Source organism: Notechis scutatus, chromosome 9 (genome assembly GCF_049901735.1).
Source record: "Notechis scutatus isolate UNSWTSFEM ecotype Mainland chromosome 9, rNotScu1.2, whole genome shotgun sequence".
Lineage (NCBI taxonomy): Eukaryota > Metazoa > Chordata > Lepidosauria > Squamata > Elapidae > Notechis > Notechis scutatus.
In genome coordinates this window covers 23734170-23753658 of record NC_142017.1, presented here as the reverse complement: position 1 = coordinate 23753658, position 19489 = coordinate 23734170, and the positions used below count along the sequence as shown (strand labels likewise).

The 19489-nt window shown below is 48.5% G+C and overlaps 1 protein-coding gene across 6 annotated transcripts in view; it reads right to left on the bottom strand.

The window, feature by feature from the left end:
* Positions 1-19489, bottom strand: part of NDRG4 (NDRG family member 4) — a 35488-nt gene that overhangs the window by 2239 nt on the left and 13760 nt on the right. Inside the window, exons 1-14 of one of the 6 annotated variants that reach the window (XM_026684179.2) lie at positions 14533-14863; positions 12684-12789; positions 10602-10722; positions 9644-9706; positions 8843-8903; positions 7634-7720; positions 6442-6498; positions 5676-5779; positions 4687-4743; positions 4552-4603; positions 3750-3797; positions 3077-3112; positions 1162-1213; positions 273-311 (exon numbers count right to left, since the gene is read on the bottom strand). In XM_026684179.2, the coding sequence (XP_026539964.1) occupies positions 273-311; positions 1162-1213; positions 3077-3112; positions 3750-3797; positions 4552-4603; positions 4687-4743; positions 5676-5779; positions 6442-6498; positions 7634-7720; positions 8843-8903; positions 9644-9706; positions 10602-10722; positions 12684-12789; positions 14533-14553 (904 nt within the window). In that variant the 5' untranslated portion in view covers positions 14554-14863. Of the gene's footprint in view, positions 1-272; positions 312-1161; positions 1214-3076; positions 3113-3749; positions 3798-4551; positions 4604-4686; positions 4744-5675; positions 5780-6441; positions 6499-7633; positions 7721-8842; positions 8904-9643; positions 9707-10601; positions 10723-12683; positions 12790-14049; positions 14146-14477; positions 14497-14532; positions 14864-19489 lie in introns of those variants that run through there. The other 5 variants (XM_087971896.1, XM_087971897.1, XM_026684177.2 and 2 more) reach the window with 5 other exon arrangements.

The following is a 19489-nucleotide window of genomic DNA, read 5'->3' as shown; positions in this document are numbered from 1 at the left end:
ATTCCCAGCCAATGGACCTGCGGAATTATTGACCATCAACCCCCGGAGAGCCATTGCTCCCATTTCTTTTGATCCCTCAGATGCCTCCCCTCTTGATCTGGCCATCTTTCTGGGAGCTGTTAGGGAACCTCCAAAGCATGGCCGAGGGAGAAGCTCCATGACTTCCCCTTCACAGCAGGACACACTCCACAGCAATCAGTGTGTGGCAGAGGAGGGGCAGGGGCCACACACAGCAAGCAGAAAGGGAGCAGACATTGCAGGAGTGCCTGTACCTGATCCTCCACTCAGCCGCCGGTCCTTCAGGTTCGCCACTGAAAAAAAGGTGGAGGGTTGAACAGGAGGGAAAAGGCGAGACAACGCTGGGGAAGGGGCGAGAGGATAGGCACCCTCAAGGTGTGGTGAGCCCTGGCCAAACTGGGCCACTGGACAAGGGGCAGGCAGGAGCTCAGGCTGAACTGAGGAAACACCAAGGCACAGCTGCTTGCTTTAGGCACTCTGCTGCCCATTGTGCATCTGGGTGCCTGAGTGGGCTTCCTCTCTTATTTTCCAGTGGTCAGCAGACAGATACAAGAGGGTGGCCCCCACCAAAGAAGCCAGGGGAGGGGGGGGGCAGCCCTTGGGAGTTACTGGGAAACGGGCTCCTGAGACCCTCTCAAGGAAGCTAGGTAGGAAGCCAAGCCCAGCTGGGGAGAGGGAGCATCCACGCTTCCTTTAAACTTTCCAGCAGGGGTAGAGGTGGGAGGGGGCCCTTGGCTCCTGTTACCCCAACCTCCCCAGTTTGTCTCTGTGTGGCTGCTGTGCGCACAGGGACCAGCACTGTTGCTTGCTCAGCTGATGGAGCAGCCCAGAGCAGGGCCGTTCCAAACTTGGCTCTGGAGAAAGGTCGCCCACTTTGGGGGGGGTCTGCTTGAAAGAGGACCAGCCTTGTGGGCATTTGTCCCCATTTTCTGTCCCTTCAAAGCAAATACCTTTCAAGCTGGACCAACCAGAGAAAGTGAGCCCAGCTGCAGGGGCTGCTGCTCCCCCATGCAATTCGGGCAAATGGATGGCATTCAAGGCCACAGCTCTGATTCAGCAAGACTTGGCCCGCTTTGGGGCTAGTCATGAGCCCCTCTCTGGCCAGGCCAGCAGCTTCCTATCCCAAAGCCCAGGTGGTCTCACCGTAGCCCATTCCTTGCAGGAAGTACTTGAACGCCTCAGTCAGTTTCCCAGGCTGGTAAGAAAACAGAGAGACAAAATACAAATATTGGGTTGCTCCATCCGTGGGGGTTTTTAAGAGAAGACTGGACAGCCACTTGAGGTAGAGCAGGGGTATCAAATCAAGGCCCTTGAGCCAGATGTGAGGTGCTTAAATCTAGCCCGTGGGGCTGGCCTGGAAATAGCAGAGGACCAGCCCGCAGTGCCTCTGGCCGTTTTGGCTGGCAAAATGTTGCAGGAAGCCATCCAGGTTGAAAACAGGGCGCATGTGGGCTGTGTGTGCCATCCCTGCTTTAGCTGGCACAGTGCTGCAAGAGGCCCTCCTGGCTGAAAATGGGGCACAGGGGAGCGTGTGCCCCCCCCCCCGTGCCCATTTTGGCTGGCAGGAGGCATCCATCCCATCTCACCCCCCCTCCCCGCCCAGCCCACGAAGGAGAACTACAATGCTAATCCAGCCCTCCAAGTCCAGTTTGATATGAAGACATTGGAGGTCTTCTAGTCCAGCCCCTGCCTCAAGCAGGAGAACCTATCCCATTTCAGGTAAGTGACTGCCTAGTCTCTTCTTCAAAGCCTCCAGTGATGGAGCACCCATGATTTCTGAAGTTGTTCCACTGGTCAATTGTCCTCCCTGATAGGAAGTATCTCTTTAATTCCAGGTTGCTTCTCTCCTTGATCAGTTTCCAACCATTGTTTCTTGTCCTGCCCTCTGATGCTTTGGAGAATAATTTGACCCCCCTCTTATTTGTGGCAGTCCCTTAAATACTGGAAGACTGCTATTATGTTACCCCTAATTCTTCTTTTCTTTAGACTAGCCAGACCCAAAATCCTGCAGTCCTTCTTCATATGTTTTAGTCTCCAGGCCTTTGATCACCTTAGTTGCTCTTCTCTGAACTTTTTCCAAAGTCTCAACATCTTTTTTGTAGTGTATGGTGACCAAAACTGGTTGCAGTATTCGAGGTGTGGCCTTACTAGGGTTTTATAAAGTGGCACTAATACTTCATGTGATCTTGATCCTGTGCCTCTGTTTATACAACCCAGGATTGTATTAGCTTTTTTGGCTGCTCTGCACACTGCTGGTTCATGTTCAGGTGACCATCCACTAGGACTTCAGGTCCCTCTCATTGTTACTGTTTCTGAGCAGGTATCACCTAACCTGTACTTCTACCTTTGATTTTTCCTGCCTAAGTGTAAAACTTTGCTTTTCTCCACATTAAAATTCATTTTGTTGTTCAAGTTTGTCAGGATCTTTTTGGATCCTGAGCTTGTCTTCTAGGGTGTTAGCTATTCCTGCCAACTTGGTGTCATCTGCAAGTTTGATGAGTCCCCCTTCTATTCCCTCATCTAAGTCATTTATTGAAGATAAAGTCATTTATTGAAGATAATTAGGCCTAAGATGGAGCCTTGTGGTACCCCATTGCTTACTTGTATAATCAGTTATAAGTACGGTTTGTCAGCCAGCTACAAATCCATCTGGTGGTGATGTTGTCTATTCCACATTTTTCTAGCTTACCAAGTAGTAGAATGTGGTGTCCACAAGTTGAACCAGAAGACCTCAAAGGTCCCTTCTAACTGTTACTCTGTTAAATAAACTTTTGGGACATTTCATATTCACATCCAGTTTGTGAATTTAATTCTAATTCTATTTTATTTCCACCACCAATGATACAAATTCTTCATCAAGACCAGAGGGAAGGGGGAAAAGGTGAAATCTTGAAAGGCAATAGAGCCTTTTCTGAATCCAGAGAGGTTGAGAGGAGGGCCTCTGACCAAGAAGCCATAGCCCACTTCCCAGGGGGCCTGCCCTGAGGGGAGTTGGGCTTGGTTCTGGCCCAGCTCCAGGCTCCTCTGCAGGCTGGGTACTGAAAGCAGGAGAGCTCACCTGAGTCACTTGGGGAAGCCCTCCGGAATCAGCCATCTAAGAGGAAAGCAGAGGTTGCATTTGTGCAGGCTCCTCCTGCCCTTGAGATCATCCCCCCCAGATGGCCTGGCCTGCCCTAGATCTGAGGGAGGCTGCCCAGAAGCTTCTTCTACCTTTCTTTAGGGCAGCGCTTGAATGTGGATGCTTGCGCTTCAGACATGATGATTTTCTGCCCCTTCTATCAAAGTTATTTGGGGAGGGGGGACCAATGTCTGGAAAGTTGGAATTGGTCTCCAAGCCCCAGCAGGGAAGAGCCAAAGGCTAAGTGGGATGAGGTACCAGTCAGGAACAGTCAGTGGAAGGAGGGACCGTAGTGCTTTGCATCTGTGCTACAGCACTAGCAAAACCCACTCTTTGTACACGGGGGCTAATGGGCACTTTCCTTCAAACTTGGCATGCCTAAGTGTGTCTTCAGTGTGCAAGCCCCCCTCTCCCACCCGTTGCCCATGCCTTTGCTTGGATTGAGGTTGTAAGGAAAAAAAGATCACACCTCAGGCTGGATTTGTAAGATCCCACAGGGAGGATGCACAAGAACGAACTAGGCAACCGGGCAGAGGAACACTGCTACCATCAGGGAAGGAGAACATCCAGGAACCCCTAGTAAGGGCTGGCATGCACTGGTCTGCCAACTCACCTTCAGGAAAGTGGTGGTGGTTGGGTCCAGCTTGGAGTTGCATTCAACCTGCAAAGAACAAAGCTTCCACTAACACCAGGAATGGAGGAGCACATGACCTAAGATCTTTTCCCTGGCAGGGGCCCAAACAGGATTCCCCCTTCAGTTAAATCCCAGGAAACCCTACACTAAGGGCTAAGCATGCATCGTCTTGTTCTGAAGCTAGAGGAAATAATCTTTAAGCAGAACGAAGCAACTGGTAACAGGTTTCCTAAATGTGAATTCTCACAACCTAGATGTGTAAGAACAACCTTCATGAGAAACAGAGACTGTGCCCATTCAATATCTATTCTGCTCTATCACAAGAGTAGCCTGATAGAACTTCCATCTCTATCCCTAAAATCCTTGGGAATGACCATGGAAGTGCAAGTTTGAGGCAGCTGCCAGTCACTTGCCAGGAGGCCACCCAAGAAGGGAAGACCGGCTGCTCCAGGTCTCCTGCAGCCTTTCAGGAACAGTCAATCAAGAAACAGACCAGGCCAGCGTTTCTTGGCAATGCACTTCAGATACAGTGGTCCCAGTGGCCATAATTAGAGCCCACTCCATCTGAGGGCACCAGATGGGGGCCAAAACTATTCCAAAGAAGTCAAAAGCACCACAGCACCACAGATGCACTCTGGGCACTATGGCAATATTTGCTAGAAGTTGCCCTTCTGACAGCCGTGGCTGAGAAATGGCTTTCTTCTCTAGGCCTTGCAAAGATCCAAAGATTCGAGCGAGCTTGCAGCCCCTTCAGCCCAGCTGGGTAAACAGCTCCACTCACCACACCATCTTCTGCAGGGGCATTGTCACCCACCACCAGCATCACTGGGCAGCTGCGGACCCAAGGGGAGAAATGCAGTCACCAGAACAGCCTCCCTCCTGGCCACCACCATCCCACTGTCCTGCTGGGACTTACCGGAGCGTCTTGGCATTGGGCGCACTGCCAGGGCGGTTCATCTCCAGATCTCTGCGGCTGAGAGAAAGAGAGGGATTTCAAGGAGATATGGAGGAGAGACAGAGCCAAGCTGGGCCCCTCTGGCCACTGGAAGCTTCCAAGGCCCAGTCTAATCATGAGCCCAAATCTCCACAATGCAGACCCAGCCTCACTTTTTAATGGAGTTGCCTTTTTGCCCACATTTATGGGGTCCACCTCATTTCCTGACTGGGGGAGAATGCTTTTTAAACTTTGATTCTAGATCCAGGATGTGTTTCCATTTGGTCCTTGCACCTTCTAATGTGGTATTTCTATTGCCTGGCCTCCTTGGTGATGATTTTTCAGTTATTTCATTGGCTTGTTCTGGTTCACCCTGAGACTTTGGCAACAGAATGACTCGGGTGCCCAAACAACCTAATACTCCAAGAAACACAGCAAAGCAGATTTTTTTTAGAAAGATGCAGGTTTACAAGCAGTGAGAGCAATTGGCGAAGAGAGGCAAGGAGATAATGGGTGTAATAGAAACTTTTTAAACCGTTAAAGAGAGTTCACTACAGCAGTGGCAGAGACAACCTCCCACAAGTTCAGGGTGCCACCACAGAAAAACCACCTCCCCTTAGTGTCACCACCTCAGATTCCAAGATTATCTTGGAATCCACCAAGGTGCCAGGGGCCCTCACTGCCAAGACAGGTGTGTCACAAACCGCCTCTGATATGGGGCGGGGGGGACGACGACACAAACTTTCCAGATGGCAGGAAAGATGGTCTGAATGCTGCTTCCTTCCCTGGTGTGCAAGCTTAACTTGTTGAGGGGCTGCTGCCAAGCTTGCTAGTTCTGGCTTCTACCTACAGGATGAGGGCGTGATGCAACCAAGAAAGCAATTCCCATGATGTGGAAATTAGAGCCCTTTTCTCTGCCACAGTCCAAGGGGGCTCTGGGTCAAGGAAGTTTGGAGGAGGGACCACTTTACCTGTTGTACATACTCCAGAAGAGCTGCAGGTTGAACTGGTTCACTGTGCTGGCAATTTGCTGGCGATAGCTCTGCACCAGCTCCATGTTATTGGCCAACTCCTCCTGTGGGCATGGAGATGACAAAGGCAAAGAGAGGCCTGGCAAGCAGCCCCCTGGAGCCCAGGCCTGCTCCTGGAAGTGGTAGTCAACCCCCTCAGGCCCAGCCCACCCTTGGGGGGCAAGGCTCTCCACACTTCTGCCAAGTAAGACCTCACTAAGGCAGCAGCCGATTGCCAGTGACTGTGAAGAACTTGCCTGGGGGTGGGAGACATGGCAAGGGACGTTTGCATTGCTAGTAACAGGCAAGCTAGGTACAGATGCTTTTGTCTAGAGCTTCTATCTGCCCACTAGAAGTTCAGAGATCTACCTGCATTGAAGGGGAGCTCCCTCTTACTCAAGCGTGAAATGCAACCCAACAATTCAGGTGAGACATGACCATGGATCCCACAATACCTACCAGTCACCCCCTGGCCCAGTTTCCAGTGTTAGAACAACCCCGTTCAGTGGCATGGGATGTCAGGGGAAACTGTTGGCAGAATGGCTTGGTGTCTCTATCATCACCTTTGCATGTGTGGGTGAGCTTTTTAAAGCAGTTTCTATGACTATCCTAGGGTGGCTGCCAGTCTTGCAAGCAGCCACCCCTAAGAGGGGAAAGGATTCCCTGCCCTGCAAGAAGGACCTGAGAGGCCTGTAAACCTCCCCATCTGCCATTGCTGTCGTCTTACCTGGCTGAACAGATGAGACAGCACCATGTCAGATAATGTGCTGGTCAGGCCAGAGAGCTGAAAGAAGGAGATGGATGTCAAGGGACACAACATCACTTTCCCACATCCAGCACAAAGCCACCTAGGTGCTGAGAGTCATTGTCTGGCCCTGAGCAGGTTAGACAAAGACCCAGCCTTTGATATTCGGAGTTTGGCTGCACGAAGAGTAGGGAGAAGCCCCATTATTCTACCACCTCTTACTATATTCAACAGCAGTAGGGTCCTTCAAGTTTTTAGGTTCTATAATCTCCCAGGATTTGAAATGGACACCTAACATTAGAACCATTATTTAAAAAGCACAACAAAGAATGTTCTTCCTGCATCAATTTAGGAAATTCAGAGTGCCCAAAGAGCTTTTGACAGAGTTCTACAGAGGAATTATTGAATCTGTCATTTGTACTTCTATAACTGTCCAGTTTGATTCAGCAACTAACCAGGACAGGTACAGATTCCAAGGGATAATTAAACCTGCAGAAAAACCAGTTGCAATCAGCCTTCCACTAAGGACCTGTGCATTGCACGAGTCAGAAGGAGAGCTGGGAAAATAACTAGACACCGCACATCCTGGACATTAGCAGTTTCAACTCCTTCCCTTGGGATGCTGCTTTAGGATGTTGCATGCCAAAATACGTAGACACAGGGACAGGTTCTTCCCTCGTGCCATCACTCTGCAGAACACAACTTTCACAGTACTGTCTTGTCTAAATTTATTTACTCATATTACATTATTATTATCCTTCTCTACTTCTTATTGGTATCATTGTGATTACTATTACTCTGTTACTTTGCATGTACACTGAGAGCTTCTGCGCCAGAGACATTCTTTGGCACACTTGGCCAAAGAAATTCTATTCTATTCCTATCCTAAATTCTATCCTATCCTATCCTAGTAGGAACTCTATTCTATTCTTATCCTGAATTCTATTTTACTCTACTCTACTCTATTCCTATCCTGAATTCTACTCTACTCTATTCTATTCCTATCTTGAATTCTATTCTATTCTCAGCCTAATCTCTTGGCATATGTGCCAGACTGCGACTTCTTCAGATCTTCTACACCCCTGCCCTCAGGAGATTTCCGCTCTTCATCCCTTTGTGCAGAGCTATCTCCTCAGCACAGAAAAATTATGCCCAACCCACCCTGGAAGACTACCTTGCTGGCAGCCCAGTCAATCCACCCTTTGGCATTTGGGTCAACATTGATCAGAACGAGGCCTTCCACCAGATCTGGGAAGATCAGCTGCAGCAAAACAGATACAGAGTTTATTCTGGCTATCAGATTTATAAGCATCCAAAGGCAAGGGAATATGGAAGAAAAACCTGCAAGTTGCATTCACACAGCATACATAAGCAGATCTAGAGGCTACATTTGGATAATGTGCAAAACTAGGGTTGTGCAAAGCATTTGAAATAGATGTTGTGAAAAGCAAAGTCTTTCATCTGAAGCACCCTCTGCAAGCTTTGGAAGCATTTTCTGTTTTGCCTACTTCTCCACAAGAAAGGTTTTGTGTTTCACACAGAAAGAAAAGAAAACCATTGCAAAGTCCTAGTACTTATTTAAAGTTAGAATATTGAAGAAGTTATGCTTGTTATTTGAGAAGACTCCTGAAAGAGCCTCCTGACTATGAACTTTATGAACTTCATATGAACTTTGAAAAATGTGGTCCCAGAAACCCACACAGAACTACTTCCTGACACCATCACAACAGCAAGGGCTTCAGTTCAGAAGAAGACCCATCCCTGAGATGGGGAAGGATGATGCAATGGAGAAAGGAGGACAGGGTCAAGTCAAAGGAAATCAAGCACAGAAATGGTGGCCCTCTTGCATCATTGTGGTCCCATAAGTGATAGGGAGTGGCTGCAAAGGCGAGACTCTTTGTGCCAGCTCTGCCTACCATAAACCAGCGTAATTCATGCTCTATGTGTGGGTGAAACCAGACAATTCTCTGTGGGTCCCAGTTTGGCAAGAGCTGCAATTGGCTGGTTGCAGGCACTGGGTGTGGCAGCCATGGAAATGTCCAATCGGCTGATAACCTCAGCCCAACCTAGGGATACGGGCACGATGGAAGGAGCTGAGTAGGTCTTGGCAACCTTCAAGAACTTGTCTGACACCATTTTCAAGGGGTTGCTCATGCAAGACAAAGTGCTTATTTTTGGCTTTCAGGTGAATAAGTGCAGGCCCTGATAAAAGCAGAAAAGCTTTCAGTTAAATAAATGTCCACCAGATGGCGGTACATGGGTTCTACTCTAGAAGATGCCAAAAGACAGGGTTCCTTCTCAGAATGCATATAGGCCCCTCCCTCCCCTCCCTCCCTCCCTCCCTGATCTCTCCTTTTACCCCCAGACCAAGTAGAACACTTACGGCAAATTTGGCAAGAACATAGGCACCTGCTCCGACTCCAATTCCAATCACATACTTGAACCTATGAAAAGGGAAGCGTCAGACTTCTTGGCATCACTTCCTTGCTTCATTGCCTGCCAGTTCCCAAGGCTCAGTTTATGGCCAACTAGAATTGGGACCGTCCAGATGGGCTTACAGTATAAATGGTTCCAAATGATCACCTACAAATGGTTGTTAAGCAAGGACTACCTGGATTACTTTTTAAGAAGCTCCAAAACATGGTGCCTTCATAACAATTTTGCTAGGCTAAGCAGGAAAAGAGCCATTTTTGAGACATGGTTTAATGTGAGCTCTGATCAGCCTAAAACCTTCAACCACCAGACCACCAACTGAAGCTTTATTGAATACCAGTTAGTTGCCCCTCAACTGTTTAACCACTTGCTCAAAAGGGCCAAACTCTGCATTTTGGAAAAAAGTCCTTGTCAGCCACCTCTGAAGCAGGAGAGACTCATTCTCTTTAAAGAGCAAATTGTAGCCAAATGCAAAATGCCAGTTTTATCAGCTGCTCAAAGGCACCAGGAGACGGTGAGTTCTGCTCCTGCCTCAGGCACAAAATTAGCTGGGTGACCTTGGGCCAATCCCTTTCTCATAGCAGGAGGCAGTGGCAATCCACTGCCAAGAATGTGCCAAGAAAACAGCAGGAGGACCCCCGTCCATGTAATCGCCAGGAAGTAAGACTGTACCACACCATAAAGGCCATTCTACCAGGGCAATATGAGCTCCCCCCCCCCCAACAACAACCTGATGACACCCCATGCTCACCCAAAATGTTGGACCACACTGGGCAACATGGCAGCTAACTGGTCCATGGACGGGTACTGATACCTATGGAAACAGCAAGCGAGAAGTCCTGAAAGATTCAATCTCAATCTCTCCCTCTCTCCCTCCCCCCCCTCTCCACACTGTATATTTATATTTCACATATGACATAACAGAATACAGCATTAATACATAAAATTTCACAAAAACAGTGTATAAAATATGCACATTTTTAGCAATTGGACAGCAATACTCTTGAGGTGATGTATTTCATGCAGGGATCCAGAGAACCTTCTGAGGTGGCATTCCATTGCAATATGATATAAAGTTTGCAGGACATTCCCACAATCCCCATCAGGATTCTCAACCAATGCCCGTCTTATCCTGGTGTAGGAGGATCTTCCAGGGAAAAACTCGGGAGCAGCCCAACCCTTCTGTGGGGAAGCTGCTTCTCTGAGTCCGTTTGGGATTCCCAACTGGAGCAGCTCCAGAGGAGTCAGGCTGCTATGCTTGCCTCTTACATTCCCTGGAGTTGTCCTTCTAGAACAACCCCCAACACAATTCACATTTGCCTGAATTAACTCACAATTAATTTTTAATTAATTAGTTATTAATTTAATTAGTTAATTTAATTTAGGCTAATTAGTCTTTTTTGCATGATATATATTACTATCAGCTTTAAAGTCACAGTAGCAGTTTGTGATGAAAGATTACCTTATGCAAAAAGGGCCCTATCACCATTTAGGGCTAACACACACACACACACTGCTCTCCCCCCCTCTGCATGACTAAGGAGATCCCTCCAAAGGAGCCCTTCATTTGAGTCCCCTCTGAGAGCCACGTGACAGGGACTCTGAGGCAGATCCATGATCCAGAAAAGGCCTGGCAAGGAACCACCAGGGACACAATCCCCCACCTGGCCATCTAAGAAGACACAGAGGCCTTCCTGGGAGATGCTTACCCCTGGGGAAACTGGGAGGCCCCAGACTGCTGCCCAGGCGCATCCACATGGCACACCACAAAGTGCTTCATGATCTCTTGCATTTCCTCAGAGTTAAAGAAAGTGTTGAAACAGAGTTTGTCTGCAAGAAATAGGAAGAAAATTAGGGCTAGAAATCGAATGAACTCGAGTATTGACCTCTCTTACTATTCCAGGCAGGGCAGAGGCAACCAGAGGCTTCGTTCCCTGTCTTAAGCTGTTTTTGTGTTACTCCAACACTAAAGACTGGAATACTCTACCTGACTGTGTGGTTTCTTCCCCAAACCTCAAAAACTTTAACCTTAGACTATCTACTATTGACCTCACCCCTTTCCTAATAGGGTGTAGGGGGCGTGCATAAGTGCACCAATGTGCCTACCATCCCTGTCCTATTGTTTCTTTTATTTTTCTTATATGTACCCATTTCATGTATTCATAACTATGTATATACTTATACCTATTATCTTGTGATTGACAAATCAAAATAAATAAAGCTTTTCAGGACTGTGAAACCGCTACTGCTTTCCACATGGAATGTCTATGGAGATTCTCATCATCCAGGTTATCATTGTCCCAAAGGTGTTTTCTTCAAAAGGCAACTGGACTTTCTTTGTTTTGCTTGAAGATATTTTGCTTCTCGTCGAAGAAGCTTCTTCAGTCAGAAGTCAGAACTGAAGAAGCTTCTTGGATGAGAAGCCAAAGGTCTTCAAGCAAAACAAAGTCCAGCTGCCTTTTGAAAAAAGCACCCTTTGGGTTCCAGGAGGAATAAAAGTGGAACAAAGATGATGGTTATTTATTAATGGCTTTTCTAACACTTTGCAATTAAGCTGCCATCTCTTCCAAGGTGACTCAAGCCCTTCCTGTTGATGGACTCATTTCAGCCCATTCCAGTGTTTCCATGCAACAATTGGCAACCTCCTCAGGGCAAGTGGAGAGTATCTGGCAAGCCAGCCAATCCACTCCATTCAATGGAGGTTCAGCCCCAGCCAAGGCTGAAGGACCCTTGACTAGCTGGCCTTTCTCCCATTGCCTGTCCTTCACATGTTTCTCATGCGGAAAGTGATTGACATAAGCTGGGCAAAGAAACCCCACTGGCTGTCTCTGGAACTTCAGCTTCAGCCCATCAGTCTAGGGAAGAGAAGGACCAGGGGAGACTTGATAGGAGTCTTCCAGTATTTGGGGGGCTTCCCCAGATAGGAAGGGATCAAGCTATATTCTAAAGCACCTGTAGGCCAGACAAGGAGTAATGGATGGATCAAGGAGAGATTTAACTTGGAAATAAGGAGGAATTTTCTGACAGTGAGAACAATCAACCAATGGAACAGAAGTTGCCTTCAGAAGTCGTGGGAGCTTTATCCCTGGAGGCTTTTGAAGAAAAGACTGCACTGCCATTTGTCAGAAATGATGTAGGCTCTCCTGCTTGGGTGGGAGGTTGGACTAGATGATCTACAAGGTCCCTTCCAACTCTATTAATCTGTAAAATCTCTTCCTTTCCACGCAACTTCTTTCTTCCTATGCCATGGGGATGATGACCCTGGTTAAGCTGGCAGGCTGCCTTATTTAGTTTTCAGGGAATTTGGGTGTTTGCAAGCCTTTCTAGTCAATTTATGGAAGCACAGACAATGTTTTAGCTATCTCCTGAACTAAGATTAGGGAAAAGAACTCCCTTTCAGCATCTTCAGCATTTCTCTCCTCCTCTGTAGAACAGGAGGAGGCCAAAAAGGAAAGGGGTTTTGTTTTGTTTTGTTCTTTGCTATGTTCACACAGCAAAAGTACTTAATACAGTTTCTGAATTCACATGATGCTGTGAATCAAAATTAACCAAAACTATTGGGTCTGCACACTATGCCATAGAATGAAGCCTTTTCCATGGCATTGAAAAACTTGGCACATCAGCAAATGTCAACGAAATGGCCGCCTTGTCATTGACCATGTCAATCCCTCCTCCTTTTGGTAGCCAAGCACAAACAGCCAGTTTGCAAGTCAGGCACAACAGAGCCAGCTTTAGGGGAACGGGGGCTCTGGCCCTCCCTCCCCAACCAGAATTAAAAGTGACCCACTTACGATTGAGCCCCACATCATGGTAAGTCAGGAGAGCTGGGCGGTTCCCTCTGGCGGATCCCCGAAGGACAACATGCAGCAGTCCATACGGTGTCTCGATGTCATGCTCCTGGAGGAGAGAGGAGAGATGGTGATGCGAGGTCAGCCTGGCTGAAGGGAGCCGGGCTGCTGTCGCTGCCCCCTTTTCTAGGTCAGGTCCCCCAAGGAGGGGGGCACATGGGGAGCCATGGCAGCCCCAACCCACTGTGATGGCTGCATTCTTCCCTCCGGCCGCCATAGTTCGACTCTGCCCAGGAGCCCCCCAACCCAGCCTCTTTGCACACTGTCGTCTCCTCTGCAGGGTTTTCCACAATGTCAGGCTCAAGGAACCAAGAAGGACACCAGGAGTTCCTTCAGAGGAACTTCTTACTGGTGCTTGCACAGAAGTCTTGCCTGCCTATTAGATCTACCTGTAAACTGCTGGGGTTCCCCCCACCCTTTACCTTTTTTCTGCATGCCAAAGACACTGAGCTTCTCTGCCTCTTGGCTTCCCAAAAAATTCCCTCCTTCCTGTTAAACTGGCCAACATTCCCCCAGTCAAAGTCCCTCAGGCTTTGCTCCAGCAAATAGCCCAGCATTTATATTCCCTCCCTTTCTTGGATGAGGAATTATGGCTCTGCAGAACCTGCTTCTCCATAACTGCATTCACACAACCTGATTCCCTTGGTTGTGGAGTACACAGAGGTACACATCACAACATACATTGGACCATGAACAAACCAGATATGCCAGGTGTTTGCCACCTGCTCAGCCACAGGAAAAGACAAGCGGCCTTCTGCAAATGCAGCAGGTAGGTGGCTATTATAAACACAAATATAACTTCACTATCAGCAGTTCCAGCAAGAGCAACCCCAGATTGTGAAGGATGTTAAAGTTTCCCAGGGCTGAGTTTGCCTGCTCGTAAAGGCAGAGGAGGCTTTTAGCCCTCTTCCAGCACCCCCTGCTCCATCCAGCCCACCAGCACCCTAATGAAGTACAGCTGTTGGATGAAGGAGGGGTCTTCTCCCACCTGGAGCAGCCAAAGCCTGCCAGGGGGATCAGGCAGCTGCAGAAAAAGCAGCACCTTTCCTGCAGAGGGGACCAAATCTCTTCACCAAGGCTGACCAGCAGCAGGGATGGAGAGGGGGCAGAGAAGGTACCAGCGGTCAAATCATGAGCCCAAAGCACTAGAGGACTGGCGGTTGGCAGCATCCCAAGGGCCTGGGCCCTGTGACGGTGGATATTCGGCCTCTGCCTGCAGCTGCCGACCAGCAAGGCACAAGTTCAAAATCTTCGCTTTTGCATTTGCAGCCTCCGCTCCGCCTTCGATCTCAGACTGGTTCAGCCTCACCTGCTCCCAGTCCCCGCGGCTGACGCACCGTTTTCTGCCTCAGTGAGAACTTCAAGGACACCGACAAGGTGTCGCCCAGCTCCACAGCGAAGCCCCCGCCCGCAACCGCTGCATCGCCCCAGCAGGCCAGCCTCGTCTCCACCGCGGGCGGATGACGCGGCCCCCCGGGAAGCCCCCCCAACAATCCCGGCGGCCACCAACAAAGCTCCGACCCTCCCGCGGCAACCGGGGAACCGCGCTGCGCAGGAAGCCCCGCTTGGAGCGGGCACGGCGCCCGTCGGGCAACTGCTCCTCCGCGGGCTGGGCGAGAACTGAGAGCGGGGAGGGCGGAGGAGGATCAGGACAAGGTCGCTACCCGGCGCAGCCCAGCGCCCTGCCCGGCCGGGGATGCCGTAGCCGAGGAGGGCGAGGACCGAGGCCGGGCTTGCCTCCGCGTCTCGCCCTGTTTCCCGCCTCAGCCCCCGGCCGCTTCTGGGCACCTACCCCGTCCCAGCACTCTGGCATCTCGGGAGCTCCGGGGATGAAGCGGCGCCGCGTCCCTCTCCGGCTCTCCGCTCCCGGACTCGGACCCGCTCTCTGCACCCGCGCCGCGCAGCTCTGCAGTGGGCTGGCCTCGCCGGATGCATTTAAGGGCCAGCCGCGCCCCTCCCTCCCCCTGCTCGTCCCCCGCCCGCCGGGCGTCCGCTGGCCGAGCGCCCGCCACGCTCGCGGAAGGGGCGCACTAGAGCGGCGGCGGCGGCGGCGGCAAGCCCTGGCTGGGGCAGCGCCCAAGAAGCCTTGTAGGCCGCCCTTAAGAACAAAGGCTCGCTCCGCGGCCCCGAAGGAGGGAAAGAGGAAGCGCCTCCCCCCCACGCCCCATCTCCACCCGCGGGCCAGCGCTCTGGCGTCGGGCCTTCTGGCTGGGCGCGGCCGGCCCTGGAGGAGCTGCCCTCCCCGTGCCCGGCGAAGCGGCCTCAAGACCCCCGACGCGACTTGAAGCCGGAGTTGGAGACAGCGGCGAGGGGAGGGGGAATCCTGCGGAGAAGCAGATCCGGGGTCCCCGAAGGGAGGGTGAGGGCAGAATGAGGGCCCAACAAGAGCCTCTTGCCCTTCCCTGCCTCTGCAGGCAGCCCTGGTGACATCGGGCGTTGGGGGGGGGAGGAGGGCAGCCCTCCTTGTCCACTGCTCCTGCGAGGGAGGCTAAGGCTGGCTGGCTCCCTCTTCTGCGGTCACCTCACATGGCTCCCAGGAAGAAGGATGCCCAAATCCCCCACCTGTCCCCATTTGTTGGGCCTCTTTTCTTACTGCAATGCATCTCCTTTCTGCTCTGGACTTTACACTATTTAAGGTTTTTAAAAGATCCTTAAGTCAGCAGTTATTAGTTCAAAATCCATGCATATGTAACATGCTCTTCAGGATTTTCTTTAGCAGCAGCAAATTCCCCCAAAAAGCAATCAAATCAGTAATATTTGCTTTATAAAATCCCTCATTCACAGATGTTTGTTCACTGCCTAAATTTCAATGACCTCTACCTCTGAGTTTCCTCCACTCTTGGAAGAATACTGCACCCCTCCAAGGGCCTGGCTCCTGCTCAAGCCTCAGTCTGCCAGGTCAAATCAGTTACAGACACCCCTCCCCAATAATCTAATCCAACAAAATGACATGGTGCTTGGTTAAGGAGATAAGATCCAACTACATTTTTCTACGGATATCTTTGGACATCTCCCTGCTCTCCCCCCCACCCCATATAGCTGTCTATTTGACAAGAAAGTGACTCTGGGAAGCATGTGCTAGACATGTAGAGAGTCTAAAGATAATTCTTGAAAATCTACTGATTGAACCATGCCATCATTCATATCTATTATTATATCACACTATTTGAACAATCACTGTTGGGTGTGTTTGTATGACTCATTGATTCATGGTCAGATATGGTTTATTAAATTAACTCTAAATTCTGAGTTCACAGCACATTGAAATTAACCGCTAGGTTTATATGAGTCTTAAGCTAAAATCCAGTGGGCTGGCTTGTGTCTTCTGTGAAAGTAGCCATTTGTAAAATTTAGGCATTTGGTTTTCTGACCCCATGACGGTAACCATTAATCCATCCTATCCTTTGAGTAAGCTCTGCATCAAGATGGAGCAAAGTGCTGAGTTCCTGGCTTCTGTTCTAGGTCCTAGTGTTGTTCAACCAATTAATCTGATGAGGGGTTAGGAAGCATGATTATCACATTTCCAGGTGACACAGAAATTGCAAAGTCAGAGAGGATAGGATCACCTTGATAAGTTGGAGCAATGGGCAGGATTAATTTCAGCAGGAACAAATGTAAATATCTACATTTGGTTAGTAAAAGCCACAGGGAAGTAATAGGACTATACAATAGATTGTGCAACCACTATATAATAGATTGTACAGTGGTTGTGAAAATGATCTGGGTGCCTTAGTGGACTAGAACCCAAATCTAAGCCAACAAAAGGAATACTTCCCAGGACCTCCCAAAAAATATCAAATGCTGTCCTAAACTGCATTAAGAGCAGTCGTGTTGAAGTCAAGAGAAATCACCTTTCCACTTTATTCAGAGTTCATTCAGACCACCTTAGGGATGCTGCACCCAGTTCTAGGCACCAGAATCGAAAGAGTCCAAGAAGCCAATGACAAAAGGCCTGGAAGAAAAGAACTAAAAGGAACAGTTGGAACAGTTAAGTGTCAAGACGAAGGGACCAGGAGACAGTACAGCTATAGTACAGCTGCCTTTCACTATCTGAAGGGGCCTTATGCCAATCATTCCAGAGCAGAAAGCGAAAAATCTGAAGTGACAAGGCAGCAGACCATCTGGTGGGACCGCTCCACAAAGGAAGAGGGTGAACCTGATTCTTCTGTGTGGAGGGGCTGGAAAAGGGGCTAGTTAGCCAGGGGCAGCATGATCTCCAGGAACCTCCTATTGTCTATTCTCTGGCTTCAAATTATGGGGCAGCCTGTCTATGAAATAAGAATATGAATTATTTGTGACATTTCTAAGGAACTCGTGTGCTTTTATGCTTAACACCTGCTTGTGAGTTGAACAAGCTTGACCAGCCAAGGCTCTGTCCCCCCTTTCAAGACCCTTTCAAGGTCACCTCCTTCTCTGTGCTGCCTCCCATTAGGAGGTCAGATTTTGTCAGCCCATTACAGAGCCTTGCCAAATGAGGCCCAGATGCTAATGTTCAATTATTGTCAGAGGAAAAACAAAAATGTAACCATCTAAGCAATTTGCAGGGGACTTCTAGGACTCCATGGTTACATTTTCAACTTGTCACCATTGTGGGAAGCTGATAGCCTAATTTTAAAATAATTTTTTAAAAACCAGCTAATGTGGCATATTCTGTTTGAAGAAGCCAATTTCACACCTACACCCACTCCGCAGAGCCAAGCTGAGGGGAGGGTGACAAACAAAAGCTCAGCGTTCCACTATACTTGGTGCTGAAGCTGGCCCTGTCCCACTGGCCGGCCATACCACACTCGCCTATGGCCACCAAGGGGCTTCGCTCTCGCCATGCACCATCATCAATTCTCCCCTCGCTGGCTAGCTTCATTCCAGCCTTCCAGGCTGTTGCAGCAATTTGGCCCAGCTAAGATATTTTGGACTATAAGCACCTCCATTCCTAATTACTGGTCACACTTCCTTGGTTGATGGAAATTACAGCTTAAAACATTGGAATTCACCAGAAACTGTTTTTCTGCCTTACAGGGCATAATGCAAAATAAGTAGCATGCAAATAAGTTCATTTAGTACCAAGTAACTGTAGCATGCAAATAAGTTTATCTTGAAACCCAGAGAAGTAATTCTTTCCTCTTAGCATAAGTTTCTAGGTTTAAGTAGGTTGAGTCTGTGGAGTTGGGTGTACAACTGAAAATATTCTTTGTTCTCTTCCCTCTTACTGGAAAGAGGAAGAGTGTATTTAAATGAAGAACTGTATTCATACAACATGCTTAATCTGATGAGTGAAAAGCCAAGCACACACACAAAAACAGTGCGGTTAGGTTTAATTTTGTTTAGTTTTGTGTTAGTTAGAACACTCAGCCTTTTTTATTAGTTTCTTATTCAGTGTATCTGCAAATCCAGAAAACGGGTTCATTTACTACCAAGTAATTTGAGTTGTGTGAACACCTGTAGTTTTGTATGTTAAGCCAACCTAAAGATGCTGTGTGTCATGTAATTTTTAAATTGGGTTATGCTTCAACATTTTGGGTAAACCCCAAAGAGTTTCCTTTCACAAGAGCAGGTTCTTCCCTTAGCGAGGGCTTTGCAAATAAGACTTGCAGGCCAGAACAGGGGCTGCCCAGCATTAGGAAAACAAGAATGTAATCTGAGGCCTAGTTCCTGTGAAGAAGGGTTTCCACCTGCTGCCCCACCTTACGCACCTCAGAGGCACTTAGGGATGCTTCTGATGCGGCTTCAATTCCTGCCCTGAGAGGCCAAAGAAGACCCAAGGCCCCCAATTCTCAAGGCAAGATAAATGTTGCTTCACCAAAAAGCCAGGCTCTTGCAGCAGCTTCCACTGCAGGTCCCAAACAGCACTTTAAAGAAACAGCCATGGGAGAAGGAAGTCAGTCTGGAAGGGGGTCCAAAGCACTGACATTAGCCTAAGACCGAGGGACTGTGTTTTTCATATGATTGGTCCCCAGTTTAAGAAGAGAGAGAACAACTGCAATGTAGTAACCACTGAAAACCCATCATTTGGTGCCCAGCACTTTGGACTGAGAAGACTCTGTTCTTGGACACATGTGTGACATTTTTCTTGCATTGGAAATGCATCATCCTGAGATCCAATTGAGAACAAATTGGAATTGTGACTTCCCCTGCAGCCTAAAATTGTGTTGGCCAGACCAAGTCACACCAAAATGCTGTTGAATTTTATTTCTGGCAGCAGTAGTTCTCCCAATAATTCAGTATCACCTGAAAAATTGGCAAATATTCCCTCCACCTCTTCATCCAAGCCATTAATACAAATCTTGAAGAGATGCAGGTCCCAGGACTCATTGTTATAGCCTTCTACTAAAATTCTTCTCCCCAATTTTAATGAGGTCTTTGACTACATTTCTGAGCCATCTATAACTTGGTTTAATATATTGTCATCTATGCCACATTTAATTAGCTTGATAAAATGCAATGAAGTTGGTCTGGTAAGATTTATTTTTGTCAAATCCATGCAGATCTGGTTATTTTTGTTATTCAGAATGAAAGACTTTATGATCTGCTGCAGAATCTTCTCAGAAATCAGTGCAGGGTTAGGATTTGCTGCATCTTCCTCTCTTTTTGGAGAAAGGGACATTTGCTCTCAATAATTGTTATCGGCTTCTGATTCAGTGTATTTCAAATCCAGAAAATGGGTTCATTTAGTACCTGGTAATTTGTGTGAAAACAACTGCGGTTTAGTTTCCTTCATCCTACCTTCCAGTAATTGGGCACTTCACTAGTTG